We start from the raw sequence: 23,547 nt of genomic DNA, 5'->3' as shown, positions 1-23,547 counted from the left end.
ATTATCAGTCGGCGAACTGAAGCTAAAACAAACAGGCTAGAGCTTTTAAATCATCAGCGCGACAAAGTCAATAAATGGGTGCGGTTTATTGGTTTATTGGTCATCAGTTCCCTCAAATTACCGACCGGGAGGAACCCGGATTGAAGGTTTAGAGTTCGAGATGTTGTCAGTTGCAAGGCAGAGGGCGCCACTGCTGCTTCAAGTGAGACATTTTATCTGAACAATACAATAAAGGAATAATCAAGAAAATTATTCTAAAATGCTCAAAATTCCTCAGCTGGCAGACCAGTGTACGCAGGAGGATTCAGCTCTTCATTTTTTATAAATCCCTTTTTTTTTTAAAGTCAGGGGTGAGTAGGTTTACAGGCCACACTTTATTCAGTCACTCGTTTCACATTTTATTTGACAGTAAAGTTTAAGACGCTTCTGGAGTTCATCTTGAGGTCAGGCTACGAAGTCTAACCAGACGCAAGACAACTGGCCCTGTTTCACCGACAGACGGCAACACTTTGATCGATTGCATTTTAATCACAATATGACGACATACAATACAGATGAAACAATATGTTAATTGATGTTTTTTAATGAAAGAATCAAACAAAGAAGGAGTGAACCTTCCCAATCAGTTCAGAGGAATATTACATTTAACAGTTTCAAAGATAAACTGTATTAAATCTGTGTTATGGCTACAAAAAAACAAGAATTTAAAGAACACTCAACTACGTTTTCTAGTGCCATCTTAGTTTGTGTTGACTGTAACTCACATTTTATTTTTATGCCGTTAACAGGTATTATGCTCGAGACTGGCTAGTTGTTAGTGTGTTCACATTCACTGAGTGTATTCAAAGCGTATTCATCTTTAAGCCCCTGGAGTTAGCAGCCCCACCTGTGGCCTCCAGGCTTTTACTTTCTGCTCTGTTTCACCAGTTGTTCCACCTCCTTCATGAAGCGCAGGCAGAGCTCATCCTGCCACGGCAGGGCGACGCACTGCACCGCCACGGGCAGACCCTCGCCTCCAGTGACAGCCTTAAACACAAACACAACAGCCAGTCAGTCAACAGCCAGCAAACCACAAGCACCACAGTCTTCTGCCTCCACCTGCTGACCAGCTGTGGAACTACTGTTATAAGAGAGACTGAAGTTCAGGGGCGGGGCCAGAAGGGTGGCATGAGGCCCTTTACTCACTATCTGTCCATGGCTGTAGGATGCTACAAACAGCAGCAATCTGCTGAAACAATTTCAAATTTGAATATCTAAAGTTTTTTATCGCCATTAATTCACAACACTGGAAAATAATCTACAGTTTTCAATTGCCAAGAAGAATATGTGAGTCTTGAGCTCTACTTTACTTTAAAGACATATAAAGCTGACAAGCTGAAATGTTTATGCAAATGTGTTATTGAAGGAATAGTGTGTAACATTTAGGGGGATTTATTGGCAGAAATGGAATACCGTAGCCCAGAATGGACAAATCAAACACTGGCTCTAGACAGTGCCATAATGATCGTCTGTCTGAAACACAGAACAGCTTCCAGAAAACAAAACAGAAAGTTTCCCAATGATCGTATTTTTTTAGGGCCGTATTATACAAACTACCGTATTACATCATTTGGTATCAGGGATCTCTCGCTGACGCGTATTTCTTACCTGTTTGAACAGCTCGTCCCAGTGGTCCTGATGAAAGCCCTTATAGTGCCTGAGTTCCTCCTCATCCTCTGCCGTCACCGTGGAAACAGGAACAACGCCGGCGGGAAAGGTGAGGAGATTGTAAAGCATCGTGTAAGGGATAACAGCTGGACGGACAGAGAATAGCAACAGGTTGTTCAGCGTCTCACACTGGGTACTGATCTGTACACTAATCGTGAGTATGATGCAGGCAGACTGCTCCCTAGCTCTTTGGTAATTACAGCCATCCACAATTTGAAACTATCAGCCAAGACAAAACATCTCTAACGAATTCTAATAAAATATCGGAAACGGATGGATAGATGAATGACACTATTATATCTCAGACTTCTCTCAAATCATTCACGTATCAGGTATCACAAACTGTTCAGGTCACCGTACTGGCAAGCTTGCAGCAGTAAAAGAAGTTGAAGGCTGGTCCGATCACCGGGCACAGCAGCACGTCGATGTTGAGTCTTCTCCACTCTGCTATCGTTTCCTGAATGTAGTCCTTATGAAAAACACAAGAGAATTCAATGTCCCCAACGGATGCACTCGTTCACGCGTAAGCATCGTGAGCTGACAACTAACAGTACCTCGACAGCAGCGTGCTGCTTCCACAGCTCCGGAACAGATCTAAAAACAAACAAGGGACAGAAGGAATCAGTATGTTTGTGCATTGCATGCAACGTGTGAGCAACAAATTCAGAATTACTTTCTCACCCAACTCCACAGATTGACTTAAAGGCTGCAGAGCCACGAGGAGACTGCCAAAGACAAGACATAAGTCATGTGTGTAACATAAACAATAAGTGTTAAATCACACAGAAACTGTTTTATCAAATAACTGCCAAGGAAATATTCAAATCAATATCGTACTCGCTGAGGAAGGATTATATTTTCTTTCGTCCGTATTTATGCATGTCTGTCACAGAAGGAGGGAACTCACCACGGGCTTGAGGAGGAATGAGAGAGTTTTCTTCAACCACGTAGGAAGATAGTACGGCATAACCTGTGGTCCGAGACAGGGGTCCAAAGGGCCCCCCTCCCTAAAATAGAAACAATAAGGGATCATTGGCACACAGCAGAACACTCTGTTCAAAGTGAGTATAATATGGTCAAAACATTTCACTCAAAGTACGTGGTGCCGGAGATCAGACATTAGACATTTTGTACACATTTAATAAACTAAGTGTTCCCGCGGCTTCACGAGGCCTCTCGCAATTATTACACGACCGCCTTGTCACAAGTATTTGAGATGACTGTGATCATTTTTCACTTCAATTACACACAATTATCTAATTAATTAGGTTGTTAACAATGACTACACTGATTAAATGACTGGCATCTTAAAGAACTTCAACTCACAGTTTTTGAAGAAGGCTGGTGGCTCCGTCTGCTAGGACACCCTTTATGAGAAGTTCATGTACAGCGTAATCGATCTTCAGAGGGCTGTAGGGCACCAACTACAGGCCCAAAAAACAGAGGGGAAAATAGTAACTGTATTAAAAACAAAAGCTCACATCACATATTGTATGTGGCCGTAGATCATAGAGTGCGTGTCTTACAGTGTGCCCTGCTTGCTCTAACAGAGCTTTGACCTCTCTGATGCCTCGGGCCATGCTTGGAGACGGTTGTGTGTAGCCGTCGTTTTCTAGGTAACCGATCCTGAGCGGTTTGGAGCTCTGGTATATCTGAGGACGAGACATTTTCATTCGGTCAGATCAGTAGGGGGACATCTGAGTGGAAACACGCATAAGTAGTTTCATTTTTGGTCCATAACGAGTCAATTTTGTGCAAAGGAAGCTTTTTTTGTCTATTTTAAGACTTTAACTTGGTTCACCTTAACTAGGTTAATTAAGGCACGGTAAAGGAATGGGTGAACTGCTACTGACAATGAACGATAGGTTAACTTTGTGAGCTTAAATGAGCCTGAGGTTTATCTGCTCATGGTCCTTTAAATCCAATTTGTTAGGGTCAGCGTGTCCACAAATTCAGCACTTTGTTTGCTGATTTTTATTTTTTTTAAATCATGATGAAAATCAATACAAACATGGATAATAATGTGCCTTTATGTTGCCCCGGCACATTGTGTAGGTAAATCCAACTCATTATAGTGAACATTTTGCAAACAGGCTGTAAAAAAGTGGAGTTTTGACCATTTCCCTTTCCTCACTCTTTGTAAGATGAGACACCATTATGAAGCACACAAACTTCTCCGGTAGCTAGAAAGTAAACAGAAAACTGGTATATTAAGGCGACAGCTGTCAAAAAGGAAATGCATCTATGATCTCAAAGTCGCCACTGTACATCCATAAAGTGATCCGTGTTAGGCCTAGCTTAGTACAAGAGCAGCCTCCACCTTTCTGGGGAGATTTTCCTCAAGACCTTTGAACCTCTCTGCATTGACTTGTTCCCATTCAGCCACATGAACATTAGCGATTAGGTTTGTGATAAGGTTCCTCAACGTGTTTGCTGGGGTTGAGGTCAGGGCTGCGGCTGAACGATTTTGAAAAACAAATATCTAATTGCGATTACTTTGACTGATATATAACAATTTTACCCTTTGAGGGAATGATCATTTTTACGTCATTATTCACACTTTCATTTAAAATAATATTCAAATGATTATGGTGGGGAAAAAACATGTTCTCTTCAGGCTGTACAATATGTGTAGACCAGGATATCTCTGCAGCAATACTTTTGTGATTTGATCAAGATATGCTTGTACCAATTTACTTAGATTCTCCTATTTATGTCTATATTTGATCATTCCTGTTTTTACATTTGATCTTTTGGGAAATACACTTATTTGCTTTCTTGCCACGAGAGAGATGAGAAGATTGATATTTCTCTTAATTGTGTGCAAATGGTAAATATGTAGCTGAAGCCAGGAGCTAGTTAGCATAGGGATTAAAAAGCAGCTTGCTTGGCTTTGTCAATTTGTAACGTCCTACCAACGTGTAAAAGCAACAATTTGCCATTTTACAGACGGTTATGTGCCAGACTTTTTCTTGGCTCAGAAACAGCTACAGGACACAGCCTGGTGCATTATCCCTCTGAAAACATTTAGGTTTTATTTGTAGTGGACAGACCTGCATATTGAAAGGAACGGGTGGAACAGTGGGGTCCAAAGAAAACATGTGGTCACAGAGCAGCGCCTGCATACCCAGAGCCAGACTGTCCACGTCCCTCGCCATGGGTCCGGGAGACGACGACACTAATTTCATGGGAAACAAATGAGTTAACCAAGTTTTTCAGACATCACATGAAGTAAGTAGGCAACGATGATACACCTGTAACTTACCCGATTTCTGCCCTCGATAAATGGGACTCAAACCCACTGTACTGACAAGACACAAAAAAAATACATCATCTTAAACAAAGCAATTAAAATGTAGCACAAAATGTTGTGACTGTGCAGTGATTACCCAAATTACTGACTGAAGCGGAAGACGCTCACCTTAACCGACCCGCTGTTGGCTTTAAGCCACAGATCCCACAAAATGAAGCGGGAATGCGGATGCTTCCCCCCACATCACTACCGAAACCAAGCACGGAGCCTCCTCCCCCGATGAGGGCCCCCTCCCCACCGGAGGAGCCTCCGGAGGTCTTCTGGAGGTTGTGGGGGTTCACGGTCTGCCCATAGATGGGGTTACCGCAGTCGTAACTAAGAAATAAACAATACAAAAACAACAGATAAGCAACGACTATCACGACATGCAAAAACTAATTTAATTGCGCACTCTATTACGTCGCAGCGCATCTTGGCGATAGCTCGTTTGATGATTTACTTTAACAGGGCTTGGGGCAAGTTGGTTTTCACAAAGGGAATAGCTCCTTGTCTCTTCAGAACTTCCACTATCACGCTGTCCTTCTGGGCCGGCCGGTCCAGATTAACGATGACGCCGCAAGTAGAGTCATGATTCTGGTGTTAAATAAACACAGGTAATAAATAAACACAGGTGAAGTAAATACATAAACCAGTCCGTCTGTCCCAAACCAGAACATGTCCAGAACTGCTATCAAATTTTCTCAACACACCACACATTTCATTTATCTTGCTGGTGCTCGGGGATGACACCCCTCGATTAAGGCCAAATACTTTCTATCAAGACTTGAATATCACATCATCTGTTGTATCACACAATTTTCTTTTCCTTATTCACTTGTCTCTCCTGATTGAAATGTATTTATGTTGATGTAAATGTATCTGTGTTCTAGAGGCGCACATAATGCTAATATGTAAACAAATTTACCCTTCAGGATCCAAAAAATGTTTCTATCCATCGACCTAAAAGTGCAGGCATGAAAACAACTACTAAATACCTTGTATGCATAGTTTTCTTTGATGCTAACTGGAACTCCATACAAGAGGCTTTCCTTCTTGGGAGCAACAGTTTTCAGCTGATCAAAGCTCTCCAGCAAGATCCCTGTGCAGCAGTTCAGATCTTTGTTTACATCCAGAGTCTGTGGGAAAAGAAACAAAAAAACAGCAGAGACGGGTTCGTATGAATGTCTTTCCTCCAAAAGCCGGTTTTGTAGAACATGAAAATCAAGTAAGCAATGTGTAAGCAAGTGGATCAACATTTACTTGGTAACTATGAGACGTAAGTCCCTTTGTACAGTTTGTAGGGTTAATGATTAATTCATTTCTGTCATGAGAACCGTCAATTATAACACTGCTCTTTATATCTTTATGTACATGATTGTTCTGCGATGGTATGTGAATAATGATTGGTATTATTTGGGTTTGAACCTTTTCCATGTAGGAGTAAAACACGTCCTCGGGGCTCAGCAAGCCTTCCTGCAGGTTATTTGTCAACTCAGACAGAGACATCGCCAAGATGAGAGCAGCGTCGGTCCCTGGATGCTGGAGGACACACACACACACACACACACACACACAATTACATACACAGTAACAAATGTGTGGGAAATGAATTCACACACGCAATAATTATTTTTCAAAATGAGCTGAAAGTTCTGCACAGATGAAAAACACGGAAGCAACAAATACTATTTCGATAAAATGGAAAGAGTGACAGGAGTCAAATCTCAAAACGGTGTAAAATCCAAAAGGAAACAAAAGTAAATGTGGACAAAACCGTGGAAATGTGGATTTTTTTAAAGAATTTTGTTTCTTTTGTGTTATATGTCTTCGTTCTTTTTTTTCTTCAGTTAAACACTTAGTAAAAATGTATAAATGTGGCAGGATGAATTGAACAAGTGACGAAACTGATAACTTGTATCACCAATAATGACCAGACCAGCAAGTATTACAACAAGAATAGCAAAGCATCATCTATTAAAAGCTAAATAGTATTGGTGAGCGCCACCTGCTATGTCAAATAAAAAACAAATGTCATGAGAAGATATGGCAGATGCGCATAATAACATTCCCCAAAGCTCACAAGCGTGTTGACAACAAATTAAGTCATTTGTCATTCACGCCAAACACTGATGAACGTATAGGTCTGAATTAAAAGGACGTTCTTTAAAAGTGTATTATAACTTCCCATCTGTTGAGCATATTCCTTATATGGGTAGCAAAGCCATGCTGAGTGGCCTGTGCAGTGATGTCACGTGGGAGGATGTGTGCACTGGGGTGCTGTTGTGCGCATGTGCATAATAAACGGTCGCGAGTGTGTTCCCAGACCAAAGAAACAATGGCGGTCTGTTATTTTTCTCCCGTGAATGCCAGCTACTCGGAGCTACTAGCTAACCACTTTGGTGACTGCAACAACGTAGATAGCTGCAGGAATGTCTAGCGCTACACCATCCAAACAATTGTCCCAACTCTCACCGACGTCTTGTACTGCAGCACCGCCTGCTCGGCTCGCTGCAGGCTGTCGGCTCTCCGGTTTCTGGCTCTCTGGATCTTGTCCTTCACCTCTTGGTGTCTGCAGACCTTCTGCACCAGCAGCACCAGAGCTCCAGCCCCGCACGCCGCACCCGTCAGCAGTGCCGCTGTCCAGTTGTCAAGCTTCATTTCCCGCAGAAACTGTTTCAAGTTCTCCATGATTTGTGTGTCTTCGACAATGATCAGTCGGCGAACTGAAGCTAAAACTAACAGGCTAGAGCTTTTAAATCATCAGCGCGATAAAGTTAACAAATGGGTGCGGTTTATTGGTTAATTGGTGATCAATTCCCTCAAATTACCCACCGGGAGGAACCCGGATTGAAGGTTTAGAGTTCGAGATGTTGTCAGTTGCAAGGCAGAGGGCGCCAGTGCTGCTTCAAGTGAGACATTTTATCTAAACAATACAATAAAGGAATAATCAAGAAAATAATTCTAAAATGCTCAAAATTCCTCAGCTGGCAGACCAGTGTATGCAGGAGGATTCATCTCTTCATTTTTTATAAATCCCTTTTTTTTTTAAAGTCAGGGGTGAGTAGGTTTACAGGCCACACTTTATTCAGTCACTCGTTTCACATTTTATTTGACAGTAAAGTTTAAGACGCTTCTGGAGTTCATCTTGAGGTCAGGCTACAAAGTCTAACCAGACGCAAGACAACTGGCCCTGTTTCACCGACAGACGGCAACACTTTGATCGATTGCATTTTAATCACAATATGACGACATACAATACAGATGAAACAATATGTTAATTGATGTTTTTTAATGAAAGAATCAAACAAAGAAGGAGTGAACCTTCCCAATCAGTTCAGAGGAATATTACATTTAACAGTTTCAAAGATAAACTGTATTAAATCTGTGTTATGGCTACAAAAAAACAAGAATTTAAAGAACACTCAACTACGTTTTCTAGTGCCATCTTAGTTTGTGTTGACTGTAACTCACATTTTATTTTTATGCCGTTAACAGGTATTATGCTCGAGACTGGCTAGTTGTTAGTGTGTTCACATTCACTGAGTGTATTCAAAGCGTATTCATCTTTAAGCCCCTGGAGTTAGCAGCCCCACCTGTGGCCTCCAGGCTTTTACTTTCTGCTCTGTTTCACCAGTTGTTCCACCTCCTTCATGAAGCGCAGGCAGAGCTCATCCTGCCACGGCAGGGCGACGCACTGCACCGCCACGGGCAGACCCTCGCCTCCAGTGACAGCCTTAAACACAAACACAACAGCCAGTCAGTCAACAGTCAGCAAACCACAAGCACCACAGTCTTCTCCACCAAAGGTCAAGCTCGTTCAGTAAATCTACATTCTCTGTGAAGGCAGCTCACTCGTGGAATGCTGTGCCACCACACATACGCACACAAAACACCTACCAAACATTCAAGCATAACTTCAAGAAATTGCTTGTTGCCAATCAGGTGTGCCAGCATTGATGTGCTGTCTGTCCTGCCTGCTTGTTTTGCCTATATGTGCATTTGTCTTGATCAGTGTTGCTATTTTCCCATTTTTTTTTATGTGTATGTGAAGTGCTTCAGTGTTACATGTGCTTGTCCTGTAGGTGGGTCTGTTCTGCGTGACGCATGCTGAAACCTGTTATGTCTGCTCTGCTTTAATGTCGTACACTTTTCTTTTGCTGTGTTTCGGTTTTGTCTATATGTTGCTGTCTGTTTCTCTATGAATTTTAACTCCGTTTCAATTTGAGATTTTGTTATTTTAGGCTGCCTTGAAACATCTGGCCAGGGACAGCAGATGGAAATTAGCCTCTCTGGCTCACTTACAGTGTAACTGTTGATTAGTGTGCATTGTCCCTGAAAAATAAATAAACTGAAAAATAAATAAATACTGTTGTAAGAGAGACTGAAGTTCAGGGGCGGGGCCAGAAGGGTGGCATGAGGCCCTTTACTCACTATCTGTCCATGGCTGTAGGATTGAAGGAATGGTGTGTAACATTTAGGGGGATTTATTGGCAGAAATTGAATACCGTAACCCAGAATGGACAAATCAAACACTGGCTCTAGACAGTGCCATTTGCTTGGGGGGGGGGTTCAAGTTGGAGGGGAACTGAGAAAATAAGGTCAAAATGATCGTGTGTCTGAAACACATAACAGCTTCCAGAAAACAGAAAGTTTCCCAATGATCGTATTTTTTTAGGGCCGTATTATACAAACTACCGTATTACATCATTTGGTATCAGGGATCTCTCGCTGACGCATGTTTCTTACCTGTTTGAACAGCTCGTCCCAGTGGTCCTGATGAAAGCCCTTATAGTGCCTGAGTTCCTCCTCATCCTCTGCCGTCACCGTGGAAACAGGAACAACGCCGGCGGGAAAGGTGAGGAGATTGTAAAGCGCTGAGTAAGGGACAACACCTGGACGGACAGAGAATAGCAACAGGTTGTTCAGCGTCTCACACTGGGTACTGATCTGTACACTAATCGTGAGTATGATGCAGGCAGACTGCTCCCTAGCTCTTTGGTAATTATAGCCATCCACAATTTGAAACTATCAGCCAAGACAAAACATCTCTAACCAATACTAATAAAATATCGGAAACGGATGAATAGATGAATGACACTATTATATCTCAGACTTCTCTCAAATCATTCACGTATCAGGTATCACAAACTGTTCAGGTAACCACAAAGGAAAACTTGCAGCAGGTAAAGAAGTTGAAGGCTGGTCCGATCACCGGGCACAGCAGCACGTCGATGTTGAGTCTTCTCCACTCTGCTATCGTTTCCTGAATGTAGTCCTTATGAAAAACACAAGAGAATTCAATGTCCCCAACGGATGCACTAGTTCACGCGTAAGCATCGTGAGCTGACAACTAACAGTACCTCGACAGCAGCGTGCTGCTTCCACAGCTCCGGAACAGATCTAAAAACAAACAAGGCACAGAAGGAATCAGTATGTTTGTGCATTGCATGCAACGTGTGAGCAACAAAATCAGAATTACTTTCTCACCCAACTCCACAGATTGACTTAAAGGCTGCAGAGCCACGAGGAGACTGCCAAAGACAAGACATAAGTCATGTGTGTAACATAAACAATAAGTGTTAAATCACACAGCAACTGTTTTGTCAAATAACTGCCAAGGAAATATTCAAATCAATATCGTACTCGCTGAGGAAGGATTATATTTTCTTTCGTCTGTATTTATGCATGTCTGTCACAGAAGGAGGGAACTCACCACGGGCTTGAGGAGGAATGAGAGAGTTTTCTTCAACCACGTAGGAAGATAGTACGGCATAACCTGTGGTCTGAGACAGGGGTCCAAAGGGCCCCCCTCCCTAAAATAGAAACAATAAGGGATCATTGGCACACAGCAGAACACTCTGTTCAAAGTGGGTATAATATGGTCAAAACATTTCACTCAAAGTACGTGGTGCCGGAGATCAGACATTTTGTACACATTTAATAAACTAAGTGTTCCCGCGGCTTCACGAGGCCTCTCGCAATTATTACACGACCGCCTTGTCACAAGTATTTGAGATGACTGTGATCATTTTTCACTTCAATTACACACAATTATCTAATTAATTAGGTTGTTAATAATGACTACACTGATTAAATGACTGGCATCTTAAAGAACTTCAACTCACAGTTTTTGAAGAAGGCTGGTGGCTCCGTCTGCTAGGACACCCTTTATGAAAAGTTCATGTACAGCGTAATCGATCTTCAGATGGCTGTAGGGCACCAACTACAGGCCCAAAAAACAGAGGGAAAATAGTAACTGTATTAAAAACAAAAGCTCACATCACATATTGTATGTGGCCGTAGATCATAGAGTGCGTGTCTTACAGTGTGCCCTGCTTGCTCTAACAGAGCTTTGACCTCTCTGATGCCTCGGGCCATGCTTGGAGACGGTTGTGTGTAGCCGTCGTTTTCTAGGTAACCGATCCTGAGCGGTTTGGAGCTCTGGTATATCTGAGGACGAGACATTTTCATTCGGTCAGATCAGTAGGGGGACATCTGAGTGGAAACACGCATAAGTAGTTTCATTTTTGGTCCATAACGAGTCAATTTTGTTCAAAGGAAGCTTTTTTTGTCTATTTTAAGACTTTAACTTGGTTCACCTTAACTAGGTTAATTAAGGCACGGTAAAGGAATGGGTGAACTGCTACTGACAATGAACGATAGGTTAACTTTGTGAGCTTAAATGAGCCTGAGGTTTATCTGCTCATGGTCCTTTTAAATCCAATTTGTTAGGGTTAGCGTGTCCACAAATTCAGCACTTTGTTTGCTGATTTTAATTTTTTTAAATCATGATGAAAATCAATACAAACATGGATAATAATGTGCCTTTATGTTGCCCCGGCACATTGTGTAGGTAAATCCAACTCATTATAGTGAACATTTTGCAAACAGGCTGTAAAAAAGTGGAGTTTTGACCATTTCCCTTTCCTCACTCTTTGTAAGATGAGACAACATTATGAAGCACACAAACTTCTCCGGTAGCTAGATAGTAAACAGAAAACTGGTATAATAAGGTGACAGCTGTCAAAAAGGAAATGCATCTATGATCTCAAAGTCGCCACTGTACATCCATAAAGTGATCCGTGTTAGGCCTAGCTTAGTACAAGAGCAGCCTCCACCTTTCTGGGGAGATTTTCCTCAAGACCTTTGAACCTCTCTGCATTGACTTGTTCCCATTCAGCCACATGAACATTAGCGATTAGGTTTGTGATAAGGTTCCTCAACGTGTTTGCTGGGGTTGAGGTCAGGGCTGGGGCTTCAACGATTTTGAAAAACAAATATCTAATTGCGATTACTTTGACTGATATATAACAATTTTACCCTTTGAGGGAATGATCATTTTTACGTCATTATTCACACTTTCATTTAAAATAATATTCAAATGATTATGGTGGGGAAAAAACATGTTCTCTTCAGGCTGTACAATATGTGTAGACCAGGATATCTCTGCAGCAATACTTTTGTGATTTGATCAAGATATGCTTGTACCAATTTACTTAGATTCTCCTATTTATGTCTATATTTGATCATTCCTGTTTTTACATTTGATCTTTTGGGAAATACACTTATTTGCTTTCTTGCCACGAGAGAGATGAGAAGATTGATATTTCTCTTAATTGTGTGCAAATGGTAAATATGTAGCTGAAGCCAGGAGCTAGTTAGCATAGGGATTAAAAAGCAGCTTGCTTGGCTTTGTCAATTTCTAACGTCCTACCAACGTGTAAAAGCAACAATTTGCCATTTTACAGACGGTTATGTGCCAGACTTTTTCTTGGCTCAGAAACAGCTACAGGACACAGCCTGGTGCATTATCCCTCTGAAAACATTTAGGTTTTATTTGTAGTGGACAGACCTGCATATTGAAAGGAACGGGTGGAACAGTGGGGTCCAAAGAAAACATGTGGTCACAGAGCAGCGCCTGCATACCCAGAGCCAGACTGTCCACGTCCCTCGCCATGGGTCCGGGAGACGACGACACTAATTTCATGGGAAACAAATGAGTTAACCAAGTTTTTCAGACATCACATGAAGTAAGTAGGCAACGATGATACACCTGTAACTTACCCGATTTCTGCCCTCGATAAATGGGACTCAAACCCACTGTACTGACAAGACACAAAAAAATACATCATCTTAAACAAAGCAATTAAAATGTAGCACAAAATGTTGTGACTGTGCAGTGATTACCCAAATTACTGACTGAAGCGGAAGACGCTCACCTTAACCGACCCGCTGTTGGCTTTAAGCCACAGATCCCACAAAATGAAGCGGGAATGCGGATGCTTCCCCCCAAATCACTGCCGAAACCAAGCACGGAGCCTCCTCCCCCGATGAGGGCCCCCTCCCCACCGGAGGAGCCTCCGGAGGTCTTCTGGAGGTTGTGGGGGTTCACGGTCTGCCCATAGATGGGGTTACCGCAGTTGTAACTAAGAAATAAACAATACAAAAACAACAGATAAGCAACGACTATCACGACATGCAAAAACTAATTTAATTGCGCACTCTATTACGTCGCAGCGCATCTTGGCGATAGCTCGTTTGATGATTTACTTTAACAGGGCTTGGGGCAAGTTGGTTTTCACAAAGGGAATAGCTCCTTGTCTCTTCAGAACTTCCACTATCACGCTGTCCTTCTGGGCCGGCCGGTCCAGATTAACGATGACGCCGCAAGTAGAGTCATGATTCTGGTGTTAAATAAACACAGGTAATAAATAAACACAGGTGAAGTAAATACATAAACCAGTCCGTCTGTCCCAAACCAGAACAACATGTCCAGAACTGCTATCAAATTTTCTCAACACACCACACATTTCATTTATCTTGCTGGTGCTCGGGGATGACACCCCTCGATTAAGGCCAAATACTTTCTATCAAGACTTGAATATCACATCATCTGTTGTAACACACAATTTTCTTTTCCTTATTCACTTGTCTCTCCTGATTGAAATGTATTTATGTTGATGTAAATGTATCTGTGTTCTAGAGGCGCACATAATGCTAACATGTAAACAAATTTACCCTTCAGGATCCAAAAAATGTTTCTATCCATCGACCTAAAAGTGCAGGCATGAAAACAACTACTAAATACCTTGTATGCGTAGTTTTCTTTGATGCTAACTGGAACTCCATACAAGAGGCTTTCCTTCTTGGGAGCAACAGTTTTCAGCTGATCAAAGCTCTCCAGCAAGATCCCTGTGCAGCAGTTCAGATCTTTGTTTACATCCAGAGTCTGTGGGAAAAGAAACAAAAAAACAGCAGAGACGGGTTCGTATGAATGTCTTTCCTCCAAAAGCCGGTTTTGTAGAACATGAAAATCAAGTAAGCAATGTGCAAGCAAGTGGATCAATATTTACTTGGTAACTATGAGACGTAAATCCCTTTGTACAGTTTGTAGGGTTAATGATTAATTAATTTCTGTCATGAGAACCGTCAATTATAACACTGCTCTTTATATCTTTATGTACATGATTGTTCTGCGATGGTATGTGAATAATGATTGGTGTTATTTGGGTTTGAACCTTTTCCATGTAGGAGTAAAACACGTCCTCGGGGCTCAGCAAGCCTTCCTGCAGGTTATTTGTCAACTCAGACAGAGACATCGCCAAGATGAGAGCAGCGTCGGTCCCTGGATGCTGGAGGACACACACACACACGCACACACACACACAATTACATACACAGTAACAAATGTGTGGGAAATGAATTCACACACACAATAATTATTTTTCAAAATTAGCTGAAAGTTCTGCACAGATGAAAAACACGGAAGCAACAAATACTATTTCGATAAAATGGAAAGAGTGACAGGAGTCAAATCTCAAAACGGTGTAGAATCCAAAAGGAAACAAAAGGAAATGTGGACAAAACCGTGGAAATGTGGATTTTTTTTAAGAATTTTGTTTATTTTGTGTTATATGTCTTCGTTCTTTTTTTTCTTCAGTTAAACACTTAGTAAAAATGTATAAATGTGGCAGGATGAATTGAACAAGTGACGAAACTGATAACTTGTATCACCAATAATGACCAGACCAGCAAGTATTACAACAAGAATAGCAAAGCATCATCTATTAAAAGCTAAATAGTATTGGTGAGCGCCACCTGCTATGTCAAATAAAAAACAAATGTCATGAGAAGATATGGCAGATGCGCATAATAACATTCCCCAAAGCTCACAAGCGTGTTGACAACAAATGAAGTCATTTGTCATTCACGCCAAACACTGATGAACGTATAGGTCTGAATTAAAAGGACGTTCTTTAAAAGTGTATTATAACTTCCCATCTGTTGAGCATATTCCTTATATGGGTAGCAAAGCCATGCTGAGTGGCCTGTGCAGTGATGTCACGTGGGAGGATGTGTGCACTGGGGTGCTGTTGTGCATAATAAACGGTCGCGAGTGTGTTCCCAGACCAAAGAAACAATGGCGGTCTGTTATTTTTCTCCCGTGAATGCTAGCTACTCGGAGCTACTAGCTAACCACTTTGGTGACTGCAACAACGTAGATAGCTGCAGGAATGTCTAGCGCTACACCATCCAAACAATTGTCCCAACTCTCACCGACGTCTTGTACTGCAGCACCGCCTGCTCGGCTCGCTGCAGGCTGTCGGCTCTCCGGTTTCTGGCTCTCTGGATCTTGTCCTTCACCTCTTGGTGTCTGCAGACCTTCTGCACCAGCAGCACCAGAGCTCCAGCCCCGCACGCCGCACCCGTCAGCAGTACCGCTGTCCAGTTGTCAAGCTTCATTTCCCGCAGAAACTGTTTCAAGTTCTCCATGATTTGTGTGTCTTCGACAATGATCAGTCGGCGAACTGAAGCTAAAACTAACAGGCTAGAGCTTTTAAATCATCAGCGCGATAAAGTTAACAAATGGGTGAATGAATCAAGTTCATCTTGAGGTCAGGCTACAAAGTCTAACCAGACGCAAGACAACTGGCCCCGTTTCACCGACAGACGGCAACACTTTGATCGATTGCATTTTAATCACAATATGACGACATACAATACAGATGAAACAATATGTTAATTTATGTTTTTTAATGAAAGAATCAAACAAAGAAGGAGTGAACCTTCCCAATCAGTTCAGAGGAATATTACATTTAACAGTTTCAAAGATAAACTGTATTAAATCTGTGTTATGGCTACAAAAAAAACAACAATTTAAAGAACACTCAACTACGTTTTCAAGTGCCATCTTAGTTTGTGTTGACTGTAACTCACATTTTATTTTTATGCCGTTAACAGGTATTATGCTCGAGACTGGCTAGTTGTTAGTGTGTTCACATTCACTGAGTGTATTCAACGCGTATTCATCTTTAAGCCCCTGGAGTTAGCAGCCCCACCTGTGGCCTCCAGGCTTTTACTTTCTGCTCTGTTTCACCAGTTGTTCCACCTCCTTCATGAAGCGCAGGCAGAGCTCATCCTGCCACGGCAGGGCGACGCACTGCACCGCCACGGGCAGACCCTCGCCTCCAGTGACAGCCTTAAACACAACAGCCAGTCAGTCAACAGTCAGCAAACCACAAGCACCACAGTCTTCTCCACCAAAGGTCAAGCTCGTTCAGTAAATCTACATTCTCTGTGAAGGCAGCTCACTCGTGGAATGCTGTGCCACCACACATACGCACACAAAACACCTACCAAACATTCAAGCATAACTTCAAGAAATTGCTTGTTGCCAATCAGGTGTGCCAGCATTGATGTGCTGTCTGTCCTGCCTGCTTGTTTTGCCTATATGTGCATTTGTCTTGATCAGTGTTGCTATTTTCCCATTTTTTTTTATGTGTATGTGAAGTGCTTCAGTGTTACATGTGCTTGTCCTGTAGGTGGGTCTGTTCTGCGTGACGCATGCTGAAACCTGTTATGTCTGCTCTGCTTTAATGTCGTACACTTTTCTTTTGCTGTGTTTCGGTTTTGTCTATATGTTGCTGTCTGTTTCTCTATGAATTTTAACTCCGTTTCAATTTGAGATTTTGTTATTTTAGGCTGCCTTGAAACATCTGGCCGGGGACAGCAGATGGAAATTAGCCTCTCTGGCTCACTTACAGTGTAACTGTTGATTAGTGTGCATTGTCCCTGAAAAATAAATAAACTGAAAAATAAATAAATACTGTTGTAAGAGAGACTGAAGTTCAGGGGCGGGGCCAGAAGGGTGGCATGAGGCCCTTTACTCACTATCTGTCCATGGCTGTAGGATTGAAGGAATGGTGTGTAACATTTAGGGGGATTTATTGGCAGAAATTGAATACCGTAACCCAGAATGGACAAATCAAACACTGGCTCTAGACAGTGGCATTTGCTTGGGGGGGGGGGGACTGAGAAAATAAGGTCAAAATGATCGTGTGTCTGAAACACATAACAGCTTCCAGAAAACAGAAAGTTTCCCAATGATAGTATTTTTTTAGGGCCGTATTATACAAACTACCGTATTACATCATTTGGTATCAGGGATCTCTCGCTGACGCGTGTTTCTTACCTGTTTGAACAGCTCGTCCCAGTGGTCCCGATGAAAGCCCTTATAGTGCCTGAGTTCCTCCTCATCCTCTGCCGTCACCGTGGAAACAGGAACAACGCCGGCGGGAAAGGTGAGGAGATTGTAAAGCAACGCGTAAGGGACAACACCTGGACGGACAGAGAATAGCAACAGGTTGTTCAGCGTCTCACACTGGGTACTGATCTGTACACTAATCGTGAGTATGATGCAGGCAGACTGCTCCCTAGCTCTTTGGTAATTACAGCCATCCACAATTTGAAACTATCAGCCAAGACAAAACATCTCTAACCAATACTAATAAAATATCGGAAACGGATGGATAGATGAATGACACTATTATATCTCAGACTTCTCTCAAATCATTCACGTATCAGGTATCACAAACTGTTCAGGTAACCACAAAGGAAAACTTGCAGCAGGTAAAGAAGTTGAAGGCTGGTCCGATCACCGGGCACAGCAGCACGTCGATGTTGAGTCTTCTCCACTCTGCTATCGTTTCCTGAATGTAGTCCTTATGAAAAACACAAGAGAATTCAATGTCCCCAACGGATGCACTAGTTCACGCGTAAGCATCGTGAGCTGACAACTAACAGTACCTCGACAGCAGCGTGCTGCTTCCACAGCTCCGGAACAGATCTAAAAACAAACAAGGCACAGAAGGAATCAGTATGTTTGTGCATTGCATGCAACGTGTGAGCAACAAATTCAGAATTACTTTCTCACCCAACTCCACAGATTGACTTAAAGGCTGCAGAGCCACGAGGAGACTGCCAAAGACAAGACATAAGTCATGTGTGTAACATAAACAATAAGTGTTAAATCACACAGAAACTGTTTTATCAAATAACTGCCACGGAAATATTCAAATCAATATCGTACTCGCTGAGGAAGGATTATATTTTCTTTCGTCCGTATTTATGCATGTCTGTCACAGAAGGAGGGAACTCACCACGGGCTTGAGGAGGAATGAGAGAGTTTTCTTCAACCACGTAGGAAGATAGTACGGCATAACCTGTGGTCTGATACAGGGGTCCAAAGGGCCCCCCTCCCTAAAATAGAAACAATAAGGGATCATTGGCACACAGCAGAACACTCTGTTCAAAGTGAGTATAATATGGTCAAAACATTTCACTCAAAGTACGTGGTGCCGGAGATCAGACATTAGACATTTTGTACACATTTAATAAACTAAGTGTTCCCGCGGCTTCACGAGGCCTCTCGCAATTATTACACGACCGCCTTGTCACAAGTATTTGAGATGACTGTGATAATTTTTCACTTCAATTACACACAATTATCTAATTAATTAGGTTGTTAACAATGACTACACTGATTAAATGACTGGCATCTTAAAGAACTTCAACTCACAGTTTTTGAAGAAGGCTGGTGGCTCCGTCTGCTAGGACACCCTTCATGAGAAGTTCATATACAGCGTAATCGATCTTCAGAGGGCTGTAGGGCACCAACTACAGGCCCAAAAAACAGAGGGAAAATAGTAACTGTATTAAAAACAAAAGCTCACATCACATATTGTATGTGGCCGTAGATCATAGAGTGCGTGTCTTACAGTGTGCCCTGCTTGCTCTAACAGAGCTTTGACCTCTCTGATGCCTCGGGCCATGCTTGGAGACGGTTGTGTGTAGCCGTCGTTTTCTAGGTAACCGATCCTGAGCGGTTTGGAGCTCTGGTATATCTGAGGACGAGACATTTTCATTCGGTCAGATCAGTAGGGGGACATCTGAGTGGAAACACGCATAAGTAGTTTCATTTTTGGTCCATAACGAGTCAATTTTGTTCAAAGGAAGCTTTTTTTGTCTATTTTAAGACTTTAACTTGGTTCACCTTAACTAGGTTAATTAAGGCACGGTAAAGGAATGGGTGAACTGCTACTGACAATGAACGATAGGTTAACTTTGTGAGCTTAAATGAGCCTGAGGTTTATCTGCTCATGGTCCTTTTAAATCCAATTTGTTAGGGTCAGCGTGTCCACAAATTCAGCACTTTGTTTGCTGATTTTTATTTTTTTAAATCATGATGAAAATCAATACAAACATGGATAATAATGTGCCTTTATGTTGCCCCGGCACATTGTGTAGGTAAATCCAACTCATTATAGTGAACATTTTGCAAACAGGCTGTAAAAAAGTGGAGTTTTGACCATTTCCCTTTCCTCACTCTTTGTAAGATGAGACAACATTATGAAGCACACAAACTTCTCCGGTAGCTAGAAAGTAAACAGAAAACTGGTATATTAAGGCGACAGCTGTCAAAAAGGAAATGCATCTATGATCTCAAAGTCGCCACTGTACATCCATAAAGTGATCCGTGTTAGGCCTAGCTTAGTACAAGAGCAGCCTCCACCTTTCTGGGGAGATTTTCCTCAAGACCTTTGAACCTCTCTGCATTGACTTGTTCCCATTCAGCCACATGAACATTAGCGATTAGGTTTGTGATAAGGTTCCTCAACGTGTTTGCTGGGGTTGAGGTCAGGGCTGGGGCTTCAACGATTTTGAAAAACAAATATCTAATTGCGATTACTTTGACTGATATATAACAATTTTACCCTTTGAGGGAATGATCATTTTTACGTCATTATTCACACTTTCATTTAAAATAATATTCAAATGATTATGGTGGGGAAAAAACATGTTCTCTTCAGGCTGTACAATATGTGTAGACCAGGATATCTCTGCAGCAATACTTTTGTGATTTGATCAAGATATGCTTGTACCAATTTACTTAGATTCTCCTATTTATGTCTATATTTGATCATTCCTGTTTTTACATTTGATCTTTTGGGAAATACACTTATTTGCTTTCTTGCCACGAGAGAGATGAGAAGATTGATATTTCTCTTAATTGTGTGCAAATGGTAAATATGTAGCTGAAGCCAGGAGCTAGTTAGCATAGGGATTAAAAAGCAGCTTGCTTGGCTTTGTCAATTTCTAACGTCCTACCAACGTGTAAAAGCAACAATTTGCCATTTTACAGACGGTTATGTGCCAGACTTTTTCTTGGCTCAGAAACAGCTACAGGACACAGCCTGGTGCATTATCCCTCTGAAAACATTTAGGTTTTATTTGTAGTGGACAGACCTGCATATTGAAAGGAACGGGTGGAACAGTGGGGTCCAAAGAAAACATGTGGTCACAGAGCAGCGCCTGCATACCCAGAGCCAGACTGTCCACGTCCCTCGCCATGGGTCCGGGAGACGACGACACTAATTTCATGGGAAACAAATGAGTTAACCAAGTTTTTCAGACATCACATGAAGTAAGTAGGCAACGATGATACACCTGTAACTTACCCGATTTCTGCCCTCGATAAATGGGACTCAAACCCACTGTACTGACAAGACACAAAAAAATACATCATCTTAAACAAAGCAATTAAAATGTAGCACAAAATGTTGTGACTGTGCAGTGATTACCCAAATTACTGACTGAAGCGGAAGACGCTCACCTTAACCGACCCGCTGTTGGCTTTAAGCCACAGATCCCACAAAATGAAGCGGGAATGCGGATGCTTCCCCCCAAATCACTGCCGAAACCAAGCACGGAGCCTCCTCCCCCGATGAGGGCCCCCTCCCCACCGGAGGAGCCTCCGGAGGTCTTCTGGAGGTTGTGGGGGTTCACGGTCTGCCCATAGATGGGGTTACCGCAGTTGTAACTAAGAAATAAACAATACAAAAACAACAGATAAGCAACGACTATCACGACATGCAAAAACTAATTTAATTGCGCACTCTATTACGTCGCAGCGCATCTTGGCGATAGCTCGTTTGATGATTTACTTTAACAGGGCTTGGGGCAAGTTGGTTTTCACAAAGGGAATAGCTCCTTGTCTCTTCAGAACTTCCACTATCACGCTGTCCTTCTGGGCCGGCCGGTCCAGATTAACGATGACGCCGCAAGTAGAGTCATGATTCTGGTGTTAAATAAACACAGGTAATAAATAAACACAGGTGAAGTAAATACATAAACCAGTCCGTCTGTCCCAAACCAGAACAACATGTCCAGAACTGCTATCAAATTTTCTCAACACACCACACATTTCATTTATCTTGCTGGTGCTCGGGGATGACACCCCTCGATTAAGGCCAAATACTTTCTATCAAGACTTGAATATCACATCATCTGTTGTAACACACAATTTTCTTTTCCTTATTCACTTGTCTCTCCTGATTGAAATGTATTTATGTTGATGTAAATGTATCTGTGTTCTAGAGGCGCACATAATGCTAACATGTAAACAAATTTACCCTTCAGGATCCAAAAAATGTTTCTATCCATCGACCTAAAAGTGCAGGCATGAAAACAACTACTAAATACCTTGTATGCGTAGTTTTCTTTGATGCTAACTGGAACTCCATACAAGAGGCTTTCCTTCTTGGGAGCAACAGTTTTCAGCTGATCAAAGCTCTCCAGCAAGATCCCTGTGCAGCAGTTCAGATCTTTGTTTACATCCAGAGTCTGTGGGAAAAGAAACAAAAAAACAGCAGAGACGGGTTCGTATGAATGTCTTTCCTCCAAAAGCCGGTTTTGTAGAACATGAAAATCAAGTAAGCAATGTGCAAGCAAGTGGATCAATATTTACTTGGTAACTATGAGACGTAAATCCCTTTGTACAGTTTGTAGGGTTAATGATTAATTAATTTCTGTCATGAGAACCGTCAATTATAACACTGCTCTTTATATCTTTATGTACATGATTGTTCTGCGATGGTATGTGAATAATGATTGGTGTTATTTGGGTTTGAACCTTTTCCATGTAGGAGTAAAACACGTCCTCGGGGCTCAGCAAGCCTTCCTGCAGGTTATTTGTCAACTCAGACAGAGACATCGCCAAGATGAGAGCAGCGTCGGTCCCTGGATGCTGGAGGACACACACACACACGCACACACACACACAATTACATACACAGTAACAAATGTGTGGGAAATGAATTCACACACGCAATAATTATTTTTCAAAATTAGCTGAAAGTTCTGCACAGATGAAAAACACGGAAGCAACAAATACTATTTCGATAAAATGGAAAGAGTGACAGGAGTCAAATCTCAAAACGGTGTAGAATCCAAAAGGAAACAAAAGGAAATGTGGACAAAACCGTGGAAATGTGGATTTTTTTTAAGAATTTTGTTTATTTTGTGTTATATGTCTTCGTTCTTTTTTTTCTTCAGTTAAACACTTAGTAAAAATGTATAAATGTGGCAGGATGAATTGAACAAGTGACGAAACTGATAACTTGTATCACCAATAATGACCAGACCAGCAAGTATTACAACAAGAATAGCAAAGCATCATCTATTAAAAGCTAAATAGTATTGGTGAGCGCCACCTGCTATGTCAAATAAAAAACAAATGTCATGAGAAGATATGGCAGATGCGCATAATAACATTCCCCAAAGCTCACAAGCGTGTTGACAACAAATGAAGTCATTTGTCATTCACGCCAAACACTGATGAACGTATAGGTCTGAATTAAAAGGACGTTCTTTAAAAGTGTATTATAACTTCCCATCTGTTGAGCATATTCCTTATATGGGTAGCAAAGCCATGCTGAGTGGCCTGTGCAGTGATGTCACGTGGGAGGATGTGTGCACTGGGGTGCTGTTGTGCATAATAAACGGTCGCGAGTGTGTTCCCAGACCAAAGAAACAATGGCGGTCTGTTATTTTTCTCCCGTGAATGCTAGCTACTCGGAGCTACTAGCTAACCACTTTGGTGACTGCAACAACGTAGATAGCTGCAGGAATGTCTAGCGCTACACCGTCCAAACAATTGTCCCAACTCTCACCGACGTCTTGTACTGCAGCACCGCCTGCTCGGCTCGCTGCAGGCTGTCGGCTCTCCGGTTTCTGGCTCTCTGGATCTTGTCCTTCACCTCTTGGTGTCTGCAGACCTTCTGCACCAGCAGCACCAGAGCTCCAGCCCCGCACGCCGCACCCGTCAGCAGTGCCGCTGTCCAGTTGTCAAGCTTCATTTCCCGCAGAAACTGTTTCAAGTTCTCCATGATTTGTGTGTCTTCGACAATGATCAGTCGGCGAACTGAAGC

General features: G+C 42.1%; 1 protein-coding gene and 2 pseudogenes across 3 annotated transcripts; all 3 read right to left on the bottom strand.

Moving 5' to 3' along the window:
• Window positions 1-575: 575 nt before the first annotated feature.
• LOC306776546 (vitamin D3 hydroxylase-associated protein-like) lies at window positions 576-7,687 on the bottom strand (the record flags this gene model as incomplete). The annotated part of the gene is made up of 15 exons (XM_079267257.1): window positions 576-1,026; window positions 1,648-1,793; window positions 2,068-2,176; window positions 2,262-2,301; window positions 2,389-2,432; window positions 2,615-2,714; window positions 3,034-3,131; window positions 3,234-3,359; window positions 4,761-4,885; window positions 4,973-5,013; window positions 5,129-5,335; window positions 5,460-5,593; window positions 5,995-6,135; window positions 6,425-6,538; window positions 7,472-7,687. 15 exons carry the CDS (start codon window positions 7,685-7,687, stop codon window positions 904-906), a joined length of 1,764 nt encoding a protein of 587 aa, XP_079123383.1. The 3' UTR covers window positions 576-903.
• Window positions 7,688-8,321: 634 nt separating this feature from the next.
• Window positions 8,322-15,772, bottom strand: LOC306776545 (vitamin D3 hydroxylase-associated protein-like; annotated as a pseudogene). Its single transcript has 15 exons — window positions 15,557-15,772; window positions 14,518-14,631; window positions 14,088-14,228; window positions 13,550-13,683; window positions 13,219-13,425; window positions 13,064-13,104; window positions 12,852-12,976; window positions 11,324-11,449; window positions 11,125-11,222; window positions 10,713-10,812; window positions 10,487-10,530; window positions 10,360-10,399; window positions 10,164-10,274; window positions 9,746-9,891; window positions 8,322-8,732 (listed from the first exon to the last, which is right to left on the bottom strand). The product of its transcript is annotated as a vitamin D3 hydroxylase-associated protein-like (transcript).
• A 489-nt stretch (window positions 15,773-16,261) lies between these two features.
• Window positions 16,262-23,505, bottom strand: LOC306776544 (vitamin D3 hydroxylase-associated protein-like; annotated as a pseudogene). Its single transcript has 15 exons — window positions 23,290-23,505; window positions 22,251-22,364; window positions 21,821-21,961; window positions 21,283-21,416; window positions 20,952-21,158; window positions 20,797-20,837; window positions 20,585-20,709; window positions 19,057-19,182; window positions 18,858-18,955; window positions 18,439-18,538; window positions 18,213-18,256; window positions 18,086-18,125; window positions 17,890-18,000; window positions 17,472-17,617; window positions 16,262-16,478 (listed from the first exon to the last, which is right to left on the bottom strand). The product of its transcript is annotated as a vitamin D3 hydroxylase-associated protein-like (transcript).
• Window positions 23,506-23,547: the final 42 nt, after the last annotated feature.

The sequence above is a fragment of the Melanostigma gelatinosum genome (genome assembly GCF_949748355.1).
Source record: "Melanostigma gelatinosum genome assembly, chromosome: 4".
Classification (NCBI taxonomy): domain Eukaryota; kingdom Metazoa; phylum Chordata; class Actinopteri; order Perciformes; family Zoarcidae; genus Melanostigma; species Melanostigma gelatinosum.
Note: the sequence above shows the minus strand (reverse complement) of the source record. Positions and strands in the feature narration are given on the sequence as shown.